The sequence below is a fragment of the Bubalus kerabau genome, chromosome 4 (genome assembly GCF_029407905.1).
Source record: "Bubalus kerabau isolate K-KA32 ecotype Philippines breed swamp buffalo chromosome 4, PCC_UOA_SB_1v2, whole genome shotgun sequence".
In the NCBI taxonomy this organism is placed as follows: domain Eukaryota; kingdom Metazoa; phylum Chordata; class Mammalia; order Artiodactyla; family Bovidae; genus Bubalus; species Bubalus kerabau.
Genome location: NC_073627.1, coordinates 114,569,099 through 114,581,869, shown reverse-complemented (window position 1 = coordinate 114,581,869; position 12,771 = coordinate 114,569,099). Strand labels below are relative to the sequence as shown.

The window sequence follows — 12,771 nt, the reverse complement described above, 5'->3', positions numbered from 1 at the left end:
CATTCTCTGACGTAAGGAAATATAGTTTTTTTGTTGTTTTTTGTTTTGCTCACCTCCACCTCACCTTTCACATTATCTTGCCTGAAACTAGTAGAGATACAAATTGAACTTTGTTTTTTTTCTTTTAAAGGGAGTACCATATTTTTGGGATTCAATGGAAACTTTAAACCATCCTGGACTAAGCTGTATACCAGCCCTGCTAGACAGGGCCTCGGGCTGCTTGAACAATTCATACCTTTGCAGCTGGATGAATATGGTTGTCACAGAGCTGACACTATCCGCCGAAGAGACCTGGAGCTGTTGAAGCAAACTTCAAAGGCACATTAGAGATTTAACTGTAACTTAAGTGCTGGGGGATAAAATGTGAACTAACTTATTTAATTTATGGCATTTTAAAATGACACTGTTAACCCAATGGAACCATTTTCCTGTTTGAGGCAGAAAGGGGAGAAAAGTAAGAGTTTAAAGTGATTGCTTGAATACCAGCTCATGCACCTTCTAGTTGTACAAAATGTTAAAGAATTTATATGTATTTGTTAGGCTGGTATATTTCAGAGATCAGTTCTCTTATCCCTCACATCCCACTCCTGTGTTTTGTAGTGACCATAAGCAGTGCTTCACCTTTTGTACAAAATGGGATGTTGTGAGGGAAGGGGAGCTTCTGAGAGTCAGCCTGAGTCCTTGAGAGGACCAGCTCTTGTAGCACCTTGGATACTTGAAGTCTAATGTTCACTTGTGTCGTTGACTTTGGGTCAGCAGTTGACCTGGGTGGCTGGCATGTTCAGGAATGCCTTGGTCCCTGATTCCAGGCAGCCTTTGAGGATTTTGTATGATACTGAATGATGGAGTTTTAAGTGGCAACTCAGGCCCAGCTCATGCCCTTTTTTGCTTGGACATGTGCTATTTTTATTCATTTGTATATTGATTCCTTCTAAGGATTCAACTTTCAAACAGCAAGTATTATTGGGGAAAAAAAGGGCTTTTATGGGTTGGACATCCCTTTAATCTGTGACCATTGGGCAAAAATTGGACCCGCACCTTGGTCTGATGTTGGTGGGACCATTTTTGCAGCTTTAATCCTTAGCCTGTTTGACTGTATATTTGTATTTAAAATGCAAGAGCTGAGCTAAATATTTACATTTTTTAAAAAAAGAAGCAGGCCATTTTCCTGAACTATTAACTTGTGTCATTTCAACTTGCACAAAGGAAGTCTGTTCTTGGAGTACTCCTGCACCCGTGTGGATTTTTTTAAAAAAGCTTCTCTGCTCACCAACCTGGCAGGACAATTGCAAAAAACTTAATGATACCCCAAAATATTGTACTCAGGGAGAGGAAAAACAGGAGAACCTTTTAAGGGCCAGAATCAAGGAGACAATATTCAGAAACAAACCTCTTTTTAGCCTTAGAGGAGTCCATCACTCTTAAGTAAATCCTTAGAGCCCAATGAAAAAAAGGCACTGTGATGCCCTATTTTTCTTCCTACTGGGTGTGTGCATCTCCTGCCAGTGAGGACTGCATGTGGCTAAAGGAGATTGGTGCCAAAGCCAGGATGTCACTACACCAAGAGGAAAGAGGTATTGAAACACTTTTATCTTTTCCTAAACCCACAATGTATGAAGTGTAACGTGGGGATAGCCACAGCAAGGAATATGGTCAGGCTGACTTTGGCAATGAGTACAGACAAATTCACTCTTCTCTATCAAGAGCAACAGCTAACACCCTGTCCTTTTGTGCCCAAAAGAAACTGCAGAGCAGCTCTGTGACTATTTCCATTACTTTACAAAATATGCTACCTCAAAGTGCTACCGATAAACCTTTCTAACTGTAAGTACTCTTGTTAAAAGAGTACGTGTCTTAATCAAAGTTTAGGTTTTGGGGTGTTTTTTTTGTACATTGATGAATGAAATCTTACCTATTAAATATATTATTGGATCATGGTTCCTCAAGGTGGTTAAAGTTTGTGTGTGTGTGTGTGTTTTTTTTAATGACAAATATCTTTTATGTGTGATTTTTAGAGTTTGGCTCTTTAAAGATTTGAAGAGGATATGTAAGTTCTAAAGCACTCAGTTTTTCTGATTTATATGCTAATGGTCAGGGCCCAATTTAAATAAAATAAAAATATGTGTGCATGTATTTTTTCATGTATTTGTGTGACTATCTAGCAAGCAGTCAATTTTTTTTTTTCATTCCATATCCCATCTGTAAAGAAGCTATGGGCAGAAATAATGAAGAAATTTTCATCCACTAGGTAGATTTTGTAAGACTAAGTAACTTCAGAAGGCCGGTGCAGAGGTTCTTAACTTTGGCTGCACATTGGAGAAAGCTTGGGAGCTTTAAAACCTATGATGGCCTGGTCTGTTCCCTCCGCTCCAGCTCCTGCTTCACATTTAATTGGTGTGGGGTGCAGCCTGGCCATTGGAATTTTTTTAAAAGCTCTCTGGGTGATGCAAATAACATGTAGCCTGGATTAGGTATCACTGCACTAATATAATAGGCCCACTGTTTAACTTCAGTCTATAATTTTTTGTGTGATAAAAACAAAATTATAATTATCTATTTTTGTGATTCCTATATTGCTTATGGAACTCCCAGCCCTAAACAAAACATTTTGCTATTGTCTGAACTTTCAGATAGCATTTTTAGTCCTTAGTTGTCTCAAATTGTTAAATTGGTTATCAAAGCTGATATACACATTTCAGGCCATTGGGAGCTTGCAGTCTGTTTTATTTCTACTGGGAAAATGTGTTCAAAGGTGATTTATAAGTTCATAAGCATTTTCCATCAGGTGAGGCAGTTGGTTGAGTTCCAGAAATGTGGCCGTCCACGAATTGGCCAGCTGATGAGAAACACAGGGCCTTCTCATATATCGACAGACTTGGGTTTTAAGTCTTTCCTGTGAGATTTCTCCCTCTCCATCTGAATCAGCATGTTGTATATTATCTTCAGAGGCTGGAAGAGAGTGCTTGTGAGAAGATGAAAGGCAGGCTCATGGTCTTACAGAATAGGACTCCAAAGCAGCCACTAAACTGATGTTTAGACCTGAGCGTGGGGAGGAGGTTTATGACTCCTCTGTTCTCCAGCTCCATCAGAAGAGGACATATCCCTGTACCATTAGATGGAATATTTGGTTTGGAGGAGGGGTGGGCAATGCAGTGATGGATAGAGGCTTGAATGCTTCAGATAACTTAAGTTTTCATTCCTTAAGGGATGAAGTAATGTTTGGATAAGTCCAGTTGAAAGGCATTTTGGTAAGCAGGTATGCACTTAATTTAAGTGTGTGTGTGTTTTTTTAAGTTGGTTGTAGTAGGTAAGTACTTAAATTCCATTGTGACAGTGTTTGTTGATTTCATGATGTGTGGTTGGAGTTTACCCTCCAGAATTCTTGTTTGGCTTTCAGATACTTGTGAAATCAAGTTTAATAACCTGAGAAATTCCCCTAGAAGTGAACACCATAAATAGGAGTAATTGGGTAACAGATTTGTATATTTATGGTTAGTCTTAACTTAGTAATAATCCAGACTTTTAGAAATATGAGTGCACACTCTGGACTGGAGCTCATTTTCAACAAAAGGGAGGGAAAAAAGTTAAGAAAAAGCATCGCCAGCCCCTTGCTCACAAATAACAAAATGCTGTTTATTTCTTGCTGGATTCTTGGCATCATTTGTAAGATTGAAGGTTTTACTCACATTTATCTTCGATAAGAGAGAGAAGCTGAAAAAAAGGATGCTAGTTAGGCCTTGGTGTTGTAGGGAAGAGCACACAACACTTTGCTTTTATATGATAAAATTAAAGAATGACTGATTGAACTGTGAAGATTTCTGAATGAGGAACTGTGCCCCACAGGGCATCCAAAAATATCAGCCATAGCAATATCTGAAAATCCAGCAAATAGTGGGTCAGAAAACAACTTCATAGATTCATTTAAAATTTTTTTCTAAGATGAACATTGTAATTAGTCTGGTTATGAAAGTAATAACAGATTTAAGATTTGTCCTCAGAAAAGCTTAGACTTTTTCATCAAAATTGGTAAGTCAAGAACTGGAAAACTAACCTGTTGAACAAACCTGTCCCCTTGACTGGTTTTGTACTAATTTTGAGCTAAGAATGGTTTCATATCTTCAAATATAACACGTTAGAAAAAGTCAAAAGAAGAGTAATATTTTATGATGTGAAATTATGTATAATTTATATTTTGGTATCCATTAATAACATCTTATTGGAGGACAGTCATGCTCATTTTGTTACATATTGACTATAGCTTGCATATGGCAATGGCATGTTTGAGTAGTTGCCCAGAGACAATGGCCTGCAAAGCTGAAAATATTTACAGGCATGCCTTGTTTTATTGTGCTCCACTTTATTGCATTTCCCATGTATGGTTTTTTTGTTTTGTTTTGTTTTTTTTACAAATTGAAGTTGTGTGGCAGTACTGCATGGAGCAAGTCTCTTGGTACCATTTTTCTAGTAGCATTTATTCACTTGGGTTTCACATTTTGGTAATTCTTGCAACATTTCTAACTTTGTCTAACAAATTATATTTGTTATGATCTGTGATCCGTGATCTTTGATGTTACCACTGGAAAAGGATTACAGTACTCACTGAAGCCTCAGATGTTGATTAGCATTTTTTAGCAATAAAGTTTTTAAATTAATAAATGAACATAGTTTTAGACAATGCTGTTACCCACTTAATATACAGCAGTATAGTGTAAACTTTTACATGCACTAGTAAAAAATTTGTGTGACTTGCTTTATGGTGATATTGTTTTATCACAGTGATCTGGAACCAGACTGGAAGTATCTCTGAGGTATGTCTGAACTGTATTCCTTTACTGAAAGAGTTTGCCGACCCTTGATCTTGGTGTAGAGTATACTGGTGTTCATTGTACTGTTCTTGGAAACTTCCTAAGGCTTGAGAATTTTTAAAACAAAATTAAGGGAAAAAATCTTCATCAGAGTCACCTGAGGTACTCGATGAACCTGCAAAATCCCAGGCTCCAACTCAGGCTGGAGAATTGGCATTCTTGGGAATTGCAGCTGGAAATATAATTGTATAACAAGCTTCTGAGGGGACTTCTCTGGCGGTCCAGTGATTGAGACTCTGAGCTTCCAGTACAGGGGGCACTGGTTCAATCCCTAGTTGAGGAACTGGAACCCCACATGCTGCACAGCACAGCCAAAAAATTAAATATAATAGTAACAATAAAAACAAGCTCCCCAGGTGTTTCTTATGAGCACTAACATTCGAGAACCCCATAACAAGTAGTAAGCCCCTGTTATCGCTCTCTCCCTTTTCCTTTAATAGAGGATACAGCTGAACAAATGTGTTTTTTTTTTTTAAACTCTGACAGCTCCATCTACACTGTCTTCCCCACAATGTTTGGTGACTAATACAGGGCAGAACTGGTGCCCAGCACAGTATGTGGTTGTTTCTGGGGCAAAGGTTTGGAGCCTGTGATAAAGTCTCTTCACTGCCTGAAATTCTCACTGTTAGAATTATTCCTTTGACTAAAATTACTTCTAGAAAGAAATCCCAGCCACCCTCGAAAGTTCTTTTTATTATTTTAAGGAGTCTAAAGGGAAATGTACAATAAGCTACAATCAGGCTGCATGACTAACAAAAACATAAGTTTCTTTGCTTTTGGATGGAACTGTATTCATCCTAGTTATCCCACATTTATCAAAGTGCTGATTGGCAATTGCAGGTCTATTTTTTTTAAAGGTAGAATGAATTATTTCATATAAGCAAGTTGTTTTGTACACAAAAACCTCTTAATACATGAGCTTCATGGAGAGGTTTTGGAGAAGGTTGGATGGATTTGAGGGGTCCTTACCAGGAAGGAGGGTAATATACTCTCTGGGAGGGCATAGAAGGTTTATCTTGTTCCACCTTCTTCCACCAGCTTTCATTGATCATAACACCCAGTTCCTGAGGGAGGAAGGCTTTGGTCAGATAGGTTTCTGATGTGGGAGAATTTAAGATCTTCAAACTTGGGAGACAAGGGGCATCATTAGTTCCAATATGTGTGAGAGAAGAAGGGAGTTCTGAGGGGGGAAAGACCATGCCAGAACTTGTTGCCTCTTTCAAAATTATGCATGTGAGCAGTCTTCTCAGGAAAATAGCTCAGTGAATAATGGATTCCAGACAGTGAAGTGTCTGATAGGGTTCATTGTTGAAGGTATGGTGGGTGTTTTATCTGATGCCACTAAGGCTCTTACCAACAGTGTTTCTTCAAACTGTTTCCTAATCCTGATCCTCAGCCTTTTCATCTATTAAGTGGAATTACTAATAGTTTTGTAAAATTACAGAGGGGATCAACTAAGAATAGTCAGCAAACCTACGTGTTTTATTTACAAAGAAAATCAGATTTCCAGACGATTTGTTATCGGAAAACTAGGTTTGGCTCTTGTTGGGTATTAAGCTGAAGGACACAACCAAGCTACAGATTGGGAGAATGAAAATTTATTACATGTGGTGAGTAAGAAGAACACCAGGGGTCTTTTCCAAAGCAGTGTCTCCTGGAACAGCAAAACTGGAGTTTTAAGCTAAGGGTACAAGCACAGTCATGAAGGGGCTTGGCTGCAGACAGAATCCAAGCCTTAGTTGACTGAGGTCAGAAAAGGTCAATACTGTTGTCCTGTTTGTTGTTGGTCAGTCACTAAGTTGTGTCCGACTCTTGGCAACCCTATGAACTGCAAGTCAGGCTTCCCTGACTTCACAATCTCCCAGAATTTGCTCAAACTCACGTCCATTGAGTCAGTGATGCCATACAACTATCTCATCCTCTGCTGCCACCTTCTTTTGCTTTCAATATTTCCTAGCATCAGAGTCTTTTCCAGGGCTCTTCACATCAGGTGTCCAAAGTATTGAAACTTTAGCTTCAGCATCAGTCCTTCCAGTGAATATTCAAGGTTGACCTCCTTTAGGATTGACTGGTTTAATCTTCTTGCAGTCCAAGGAACTCTCAAGAGTCTTTTCCAGCACCACAGTTTAAAAGCATCAATTCTTTGGTGCTCAGCCTTCTTTATGGTCCAACTCTCACATCCGTATATGACTACTGGGAAAACCATAGCTTTGAGTATAAAAATCTTTGTTGGCAAAGTGATGTCTCTGCTTTTAAATACACTGTCTATGTTTGTCATAGCTTTCCTTCCAAGGAGCAGGCTCTTTTACTTTCATGGTTGCAGTCACCATCTGTAGTGATTTTGGAGCCCAAGAAAATAAAATCTGTCATTGCTCCCACTTTAACCCCTTCTATCTGCCATGAAGTGATGGGACCAGATGCCATGATCTTAGTTTTCTGAATGTTGAGTTTTAAGTCAGCTTTTCACTATCCTCTTTCACCCTCATCAAGAGGCTCTTAAGTTCCTCTTCACTTTCTGCCATTAGAGTGATATCATCTGCATATCTGAGGTTGTTGATATTTCTCCCAGAAATCTTGATTCCAGCTTGTAATTCATCTAGCCCAGCATTTTTGATGATGTACTCTGCATACAAGTTAAATAAGCAAGGTGACAATATACAGCCTTGACATACTGCTTTCCCAATTTTGAAGCATTCCATAGTTTCATGTCCAGTTCTAACTGTTGCTTCTTGACCTGCATACAGGTTTCTCAGGAGACAAGTAAGGTGGTCTGGTATTCCCATCTGTTAAAGAATTTTCCACAGTTTGCTGTGATCCACACAGTCAAAGGCTTTCGCATAGTCAAAGAAGCAGAAGTAGTTTTTTTCTGGAATTCCCATGCTTTCTCCACGATTCAACAAATGTTGGTAATGATCTCTGGTTTCTCTGCCTTTTCTAAATCTAGCTTGTAAATCTGTAAGTTCTTAGTTCATGTACTGCTGAAGTCTGTCTTGAAGGATTTTGAGCATTACCTTGCTTGCATGTGAAATGAGCGCAACTGTACTATAGTTTGAACGTTCTTTGGCATTGCCCTTCTGTGGGATTGTAAGGAAAACTGACCTTTTCCAATCCTGTGGCCATTGCTTAGTTTTCCAAATTTGCTGACATATTGAGTGCAGCACTCATATTGATTTTTTTTTTTTTTTTTTGAGGACTAAGGATTAGGGAATCAGTATTTTTTAAAATTAATTTTTATTGGAATATTGTTGATTTACAGTGTTATGTTAGTTTCTGCTGTTGGGAATCTGGAATCTGTATTTTTTAAACAAACTTCAGAGATAATGTGAGATTTGGGAACCACTGAGAACTCATTACGAAAGCCCCTGCCCTAGTTTTAACACACTTCCTGTACTCAGTTGTTTGTATCTAGAAAAGAGGCCCTCAGGGCAGGCAGTGCTTGTTTAGTGAGTTGGTTTGAGCATCCAGAATGAGGTTTGCATTTAGGCCCTTCCTTGGACTGGCACCATAACTCAGCAAACCAGCTGTGTTCAGACTCCAGCTATGAAACGTGGGAAGACCACTGTGAAGTGGAAACACGCGGCTGCACCCTGCTCTGTCGCTGGCGTGTGCAGTTTCCTGCTCTGCACTCTCACGAGTGAAAACTGTCGTTAATGGCTTGCCTCTTCTAATCCCTTTCAGCATAAACTAACATGGAATGCAAAAAACTCATTTCTGATTCTTTTTCAATACTTTATCCACATTTGACTCCTACTTATCAAGTAGGAAAAATGCTGTTGTGCAGTGAAATGGTTCAGAGGGAAGGTTTATGTGATGAGCTGAAGCTGAGTTAGAGGTCTTGGAAAGTGAGTGCCTTTGGCAACAAATCTTACTATGTTTATGGTACCCCATTTCTTTCTAGCACAACTCCACCTCCATCTCCTCTTCACTGCCCACTGCTATGGCCTTGTCACACTGGGCGAGACCATGTTCCCAACCCTCTTTGTACCTTTGATTCCCCATCATTGCTCACATGTTCCATGTCCAACCCTCAGCATCCTTGGCCCTTTGTAAACTAGTTCAAAGTCAGACTGGTTCACGTGTCTAAAACAAATTCCTTCTCAGGCAAAAAAGCCATTTTCATATCTGCCCACAGTGCCTATAATGCTAAAAGTAGTGCGTGTTGCTTGAAGTTTTAACTGATTTGGTTGGTTTTTAAGGCAATTTTGCCCTCCTACATACTTCACCCGCACATGAGGCTGATTCCATTGAAGCCTGGAGAAAGTTTACAAATCTGGAAAATTTACAAACCGGATAATCATTCATTAGGTAATGGAGTCACTACCATCTACAGGATATGAATAGTTGTATTTGAACGGAGTCCCTTCCGACGAGCTTCAGGAAGGTTATGGATAATACTGTGATTTTCCTCCTGCTTAAGCAATGTTCTCAGAACATGGAGACTAGATGAGTAACTCTACCTGGCTCTGAAACATATAATCTATTTGGATTGCAGGCCCAGGGTCTTGGCCACAAAAAAGTGTATTTATTCCAACATCTTCCTGGAAGCTGTGCTCTGTGAGCCCTGGAAAATCCCCTTTGTTTATGGTATTCTGCATTTCTGTAAATCACCTTATTTCAATAGCTGAGAGGAAGAGATTTGGTAATTATAGCTTTCCTTTGTTGCAGCTCTATATTGAAAACATATGCCAACAAGGTTAGGTAAGAATCCAAGTAGATAGATGATATATAAACAAGATTAGGAATCATGAGGATTAGGGGCTTCCTGTGCAGTTTTATCCAGAAGAAAAAGGTCAATTATAATACAAACCCCAAATTAGTTAGTTTTTTTTTTTTTTTTTGCTGGAGGGTGTATGGTTTTATTAAACCAATAATCTATGCTTTCTGTCTCTTGCTTACAATTCCTTGAAATGAGTTAGTGTATTTCAATTATAAATTTTTAACATGGTATCTACAAATATTACATTTAAAATCTATTAAGTATAACTGGTAGTCAACTTCTAATTTATCAACTTAACACCTATATTGCAGCTACCTAGCAGATTAAAATAACAAGAGTTTCTTTAAATTTTATTTAGTTCTTTATTTTATCTGTTTACAGAAGGTAAATGATAAATATGAAGCATAAAGGTAACCAATGAAAGACTTGTAAGTAAAGGGTGAGGAGAGAGAATGACTCTACACTGGTTTTCTTTAACTTTTTACTTAAGCTCTCTCTGTACTTAAGTTAACCAGTCAGAGCCAGTTGAATCTATCTAGTCATTGAACTTCTGAGTTTGCTTAGTGAGATAATACTATTTTAAACAAATTCTGCCCTCCTTAGTGTGTGTGTTTTGCTCTCATATGTCTGAAAGTTTATTCATTGAACCAATACCATTATTTTGGTGAGAGCTACAAAGAGAATATTACACTGCTGACTATGATGTTAAAGGAAAATATTCAAGACACTTGTTAAAGATGGTGAGGCAGGCTTTATTCAAAGGGGCTCTTACAATGCAGTTTTGCAGTAGGGGAGAGAGATGGAGTGCAACTCCAAATATAACAAGGACATGTGAAGAACTATACCCAAGGAGCAGGGTGGGAACTGGTGGATGTCAAATGACTAAGAAAAAGCAGCAGGGGTTGGGGGATTCTGGCTTGACAGGAGTTTTGCTGAAGCTGGGCCCAGGTGATGAAATACTAAAGAGTGGGGAGGGGGAATGAGAAATTTGATTAGGTATGAAGGATGGGGAGTTTTCGGTAAATTGGAGTTTTGCTAAAACTGGATTAAAAAGGCCGAGGACAGAGCCCAAGGTCAGGAACCTCGTCAGAAAAAAGACCCAGAGGAGCCTGACTCAAGTTTGGTCATGGAAAGAGCCTTTGTCAGTGGTTCAAGAGTGAAGGTAAGTCTACTGTTAATTACTATGGGGAAGTTAGCTATTTAGATGTACTCACCTGCTTGGTATTAAATTGAAAGCTAGATAAAGAGGGTTTAGATCTTCTCTCTGATTAGATTTCTGTGAGTCAAACTGCCTTGAAATGGGCTGTTGAGTTATGAATGATAAAGTTTCAGATACCACACGGAAAAAGAACAGGTTTTAAAGATGGAGGAATCCTGGTTATGGATTCTGCCATTATCTATTGTTTCCCAAAGTACAGGATTATCCTTCTTAAAATGTAGTTTGTGGGCCGTTTCCATCAGAACCATGTGGTTAACTGTCAAAACTGTGGATTTGTAGGTTCCATTCTAAATGGGTTGAATTAGAATCTTTGGTTTAAACCAGAAGTCTACATTTAAACAAGCAACCTAACCAGTGAAGTGAACCAAAGAACCCAGAAGCAGATTTGTAACAAAGATGGCATTACAACCAATGGGTAAAGGATACACTATCCAATACATGTGAGAAAGGTTGATTTTCCACATAGAAAAAAATGCAGTTAAATCCCTACCTCATAGTATGAAGAAAAATAAAGTCCATGTAATTGGAATATTTAAATGTAGAAAGTAGTACTATTAAGACTTCTGAAGTGAAGTGAAAGTTGCTCAGCAGTGTCCCCCAAGAACTGTCCATGGAATTCTCCAGGCCAGAATACTAGAGTGGGTAGCCTTTCCCTTCTCCAGGGGATCTTCCCAACCCAGGGATCGAACCCAGATCTCCTGCATGGCAGGCATATTCTTTACCAGCTGAGCCACGAGGGAAACCCATTAAAACTTTTAGAGAGTGGGAATTCCCTGGAAGTCCAGTGGTTAGGACTTGCTGCTTTCACTGCCATGGGCTGGGATTCAATCCACAGCCATCCAGTGCAGCCAATAAATAAATATATAAAGCATTTAGAGAAAATATAGAAGAATATAATTTTGATATTGGAATGACCTTAAATACATGAAAGATACAAAACATGAAAAAAATAATTCTACTAAATTACAATTTAATAATTTTGTGTCACAAAAGATAAAATAAGCAGTCAAGAGAAACACTACAAACGTGGATAGGGTATTTCTAACAAGTATAACAAATAAGAATTGGTATAAAAACCTAAGAACTTCTCTAAATCATTAAGAAAAATAAAAGCAAACCAAGGGAGGTTTTTAATCATATCTAACTCAGAACAGGAAATCTGAAGCAAATACATACATGAAAAGATGTCTAACTGTATGATTATTTAGGGGGGATTCAATTAAAAAGTGAAATACTATTCAAAGGGCTCATGAATATGTAGAAAAAATAAATTTTTTAGGTAACACTGTTGGCTGGAAAGTATACAGGTACAAACACTTTGGAGATCAAATTGGCAATATCTAATAGCTTTGTGTGTATGCTATCCTAATTATATATATGCCTATGAATTTTTGTTCATGTGTGCAAAAGAGGTATGTAGAGATACTTACTGCTGTTTTTATATGGGTCAAAAATTGGAAGAATGTGAACACTCATCATTGATGGACTGCATAAATACATCATATCAATACTATACTCATACATGGGACTACCATACTCCAGTCAAAATGAATGAATTATGTCTTAGTGCATCAATAGAGATACAACCTAATGCTGGGTAGCGGAGAAGGCAATGGCACCCCACTCCAGTACTCTTGCCTGGAAAATCCCATGGATGGAGGAGCCTGGTAGGCTGCAGTCCATGGGGTCGCTAAGGGTTGGACACGACTGAACAACTTCACTTTCACTTTTCACTTTCATGCATTGGAGAAGGAAATGGCAATCCACTCCAGGATTCTTGCCTGGAGAATCCCAGGGACGGGGGAGCCTGGTGGGCTGCCGTCTCTGGGGTCGCATGGAGTTGGACACGACTGAAGTGACTTAGCAGCAGCAACAGCAATGCTGGGTAGACAAGGTACAAATTGATACATATGAAATGATAACATTTATGGATACAAACTCAGGGAGTTGGTGATGGACAGGGAGGCCTG

At 38.8% G+C, this 12,771-nt stretch overlaps 1 protein-coding gene across 3 annotated transcripts in view; it reads left to right on the top strand.

Annotated features, from left to right (window-relative positions):
* CEMIP2 (cell migration inducing hyaluronidase 2) overlaps positions 1-2,129 on the top strand; it is an 81,331-nt gene extending 79,202 nt beyond the window's left edge. For all 3 annotated transcript variants that reach the window (XM_055578294.1, XM_055578296.1, XM_055578297.1), the window contains one exon: positions 131-2,129. In XM_055578294.1, coding sequence (XP_055434269.1) covers positions 131-327 — 197 coding nt within the window. In that variant the 3' untranslated portion in view covers positions 328-2,129. The remainder of the gene's footprint in view (positions 1-130) is intronic.
* The last annotated feature ends 10,642 nt before the right edge of the window (positions 2,130-12,771 follow it).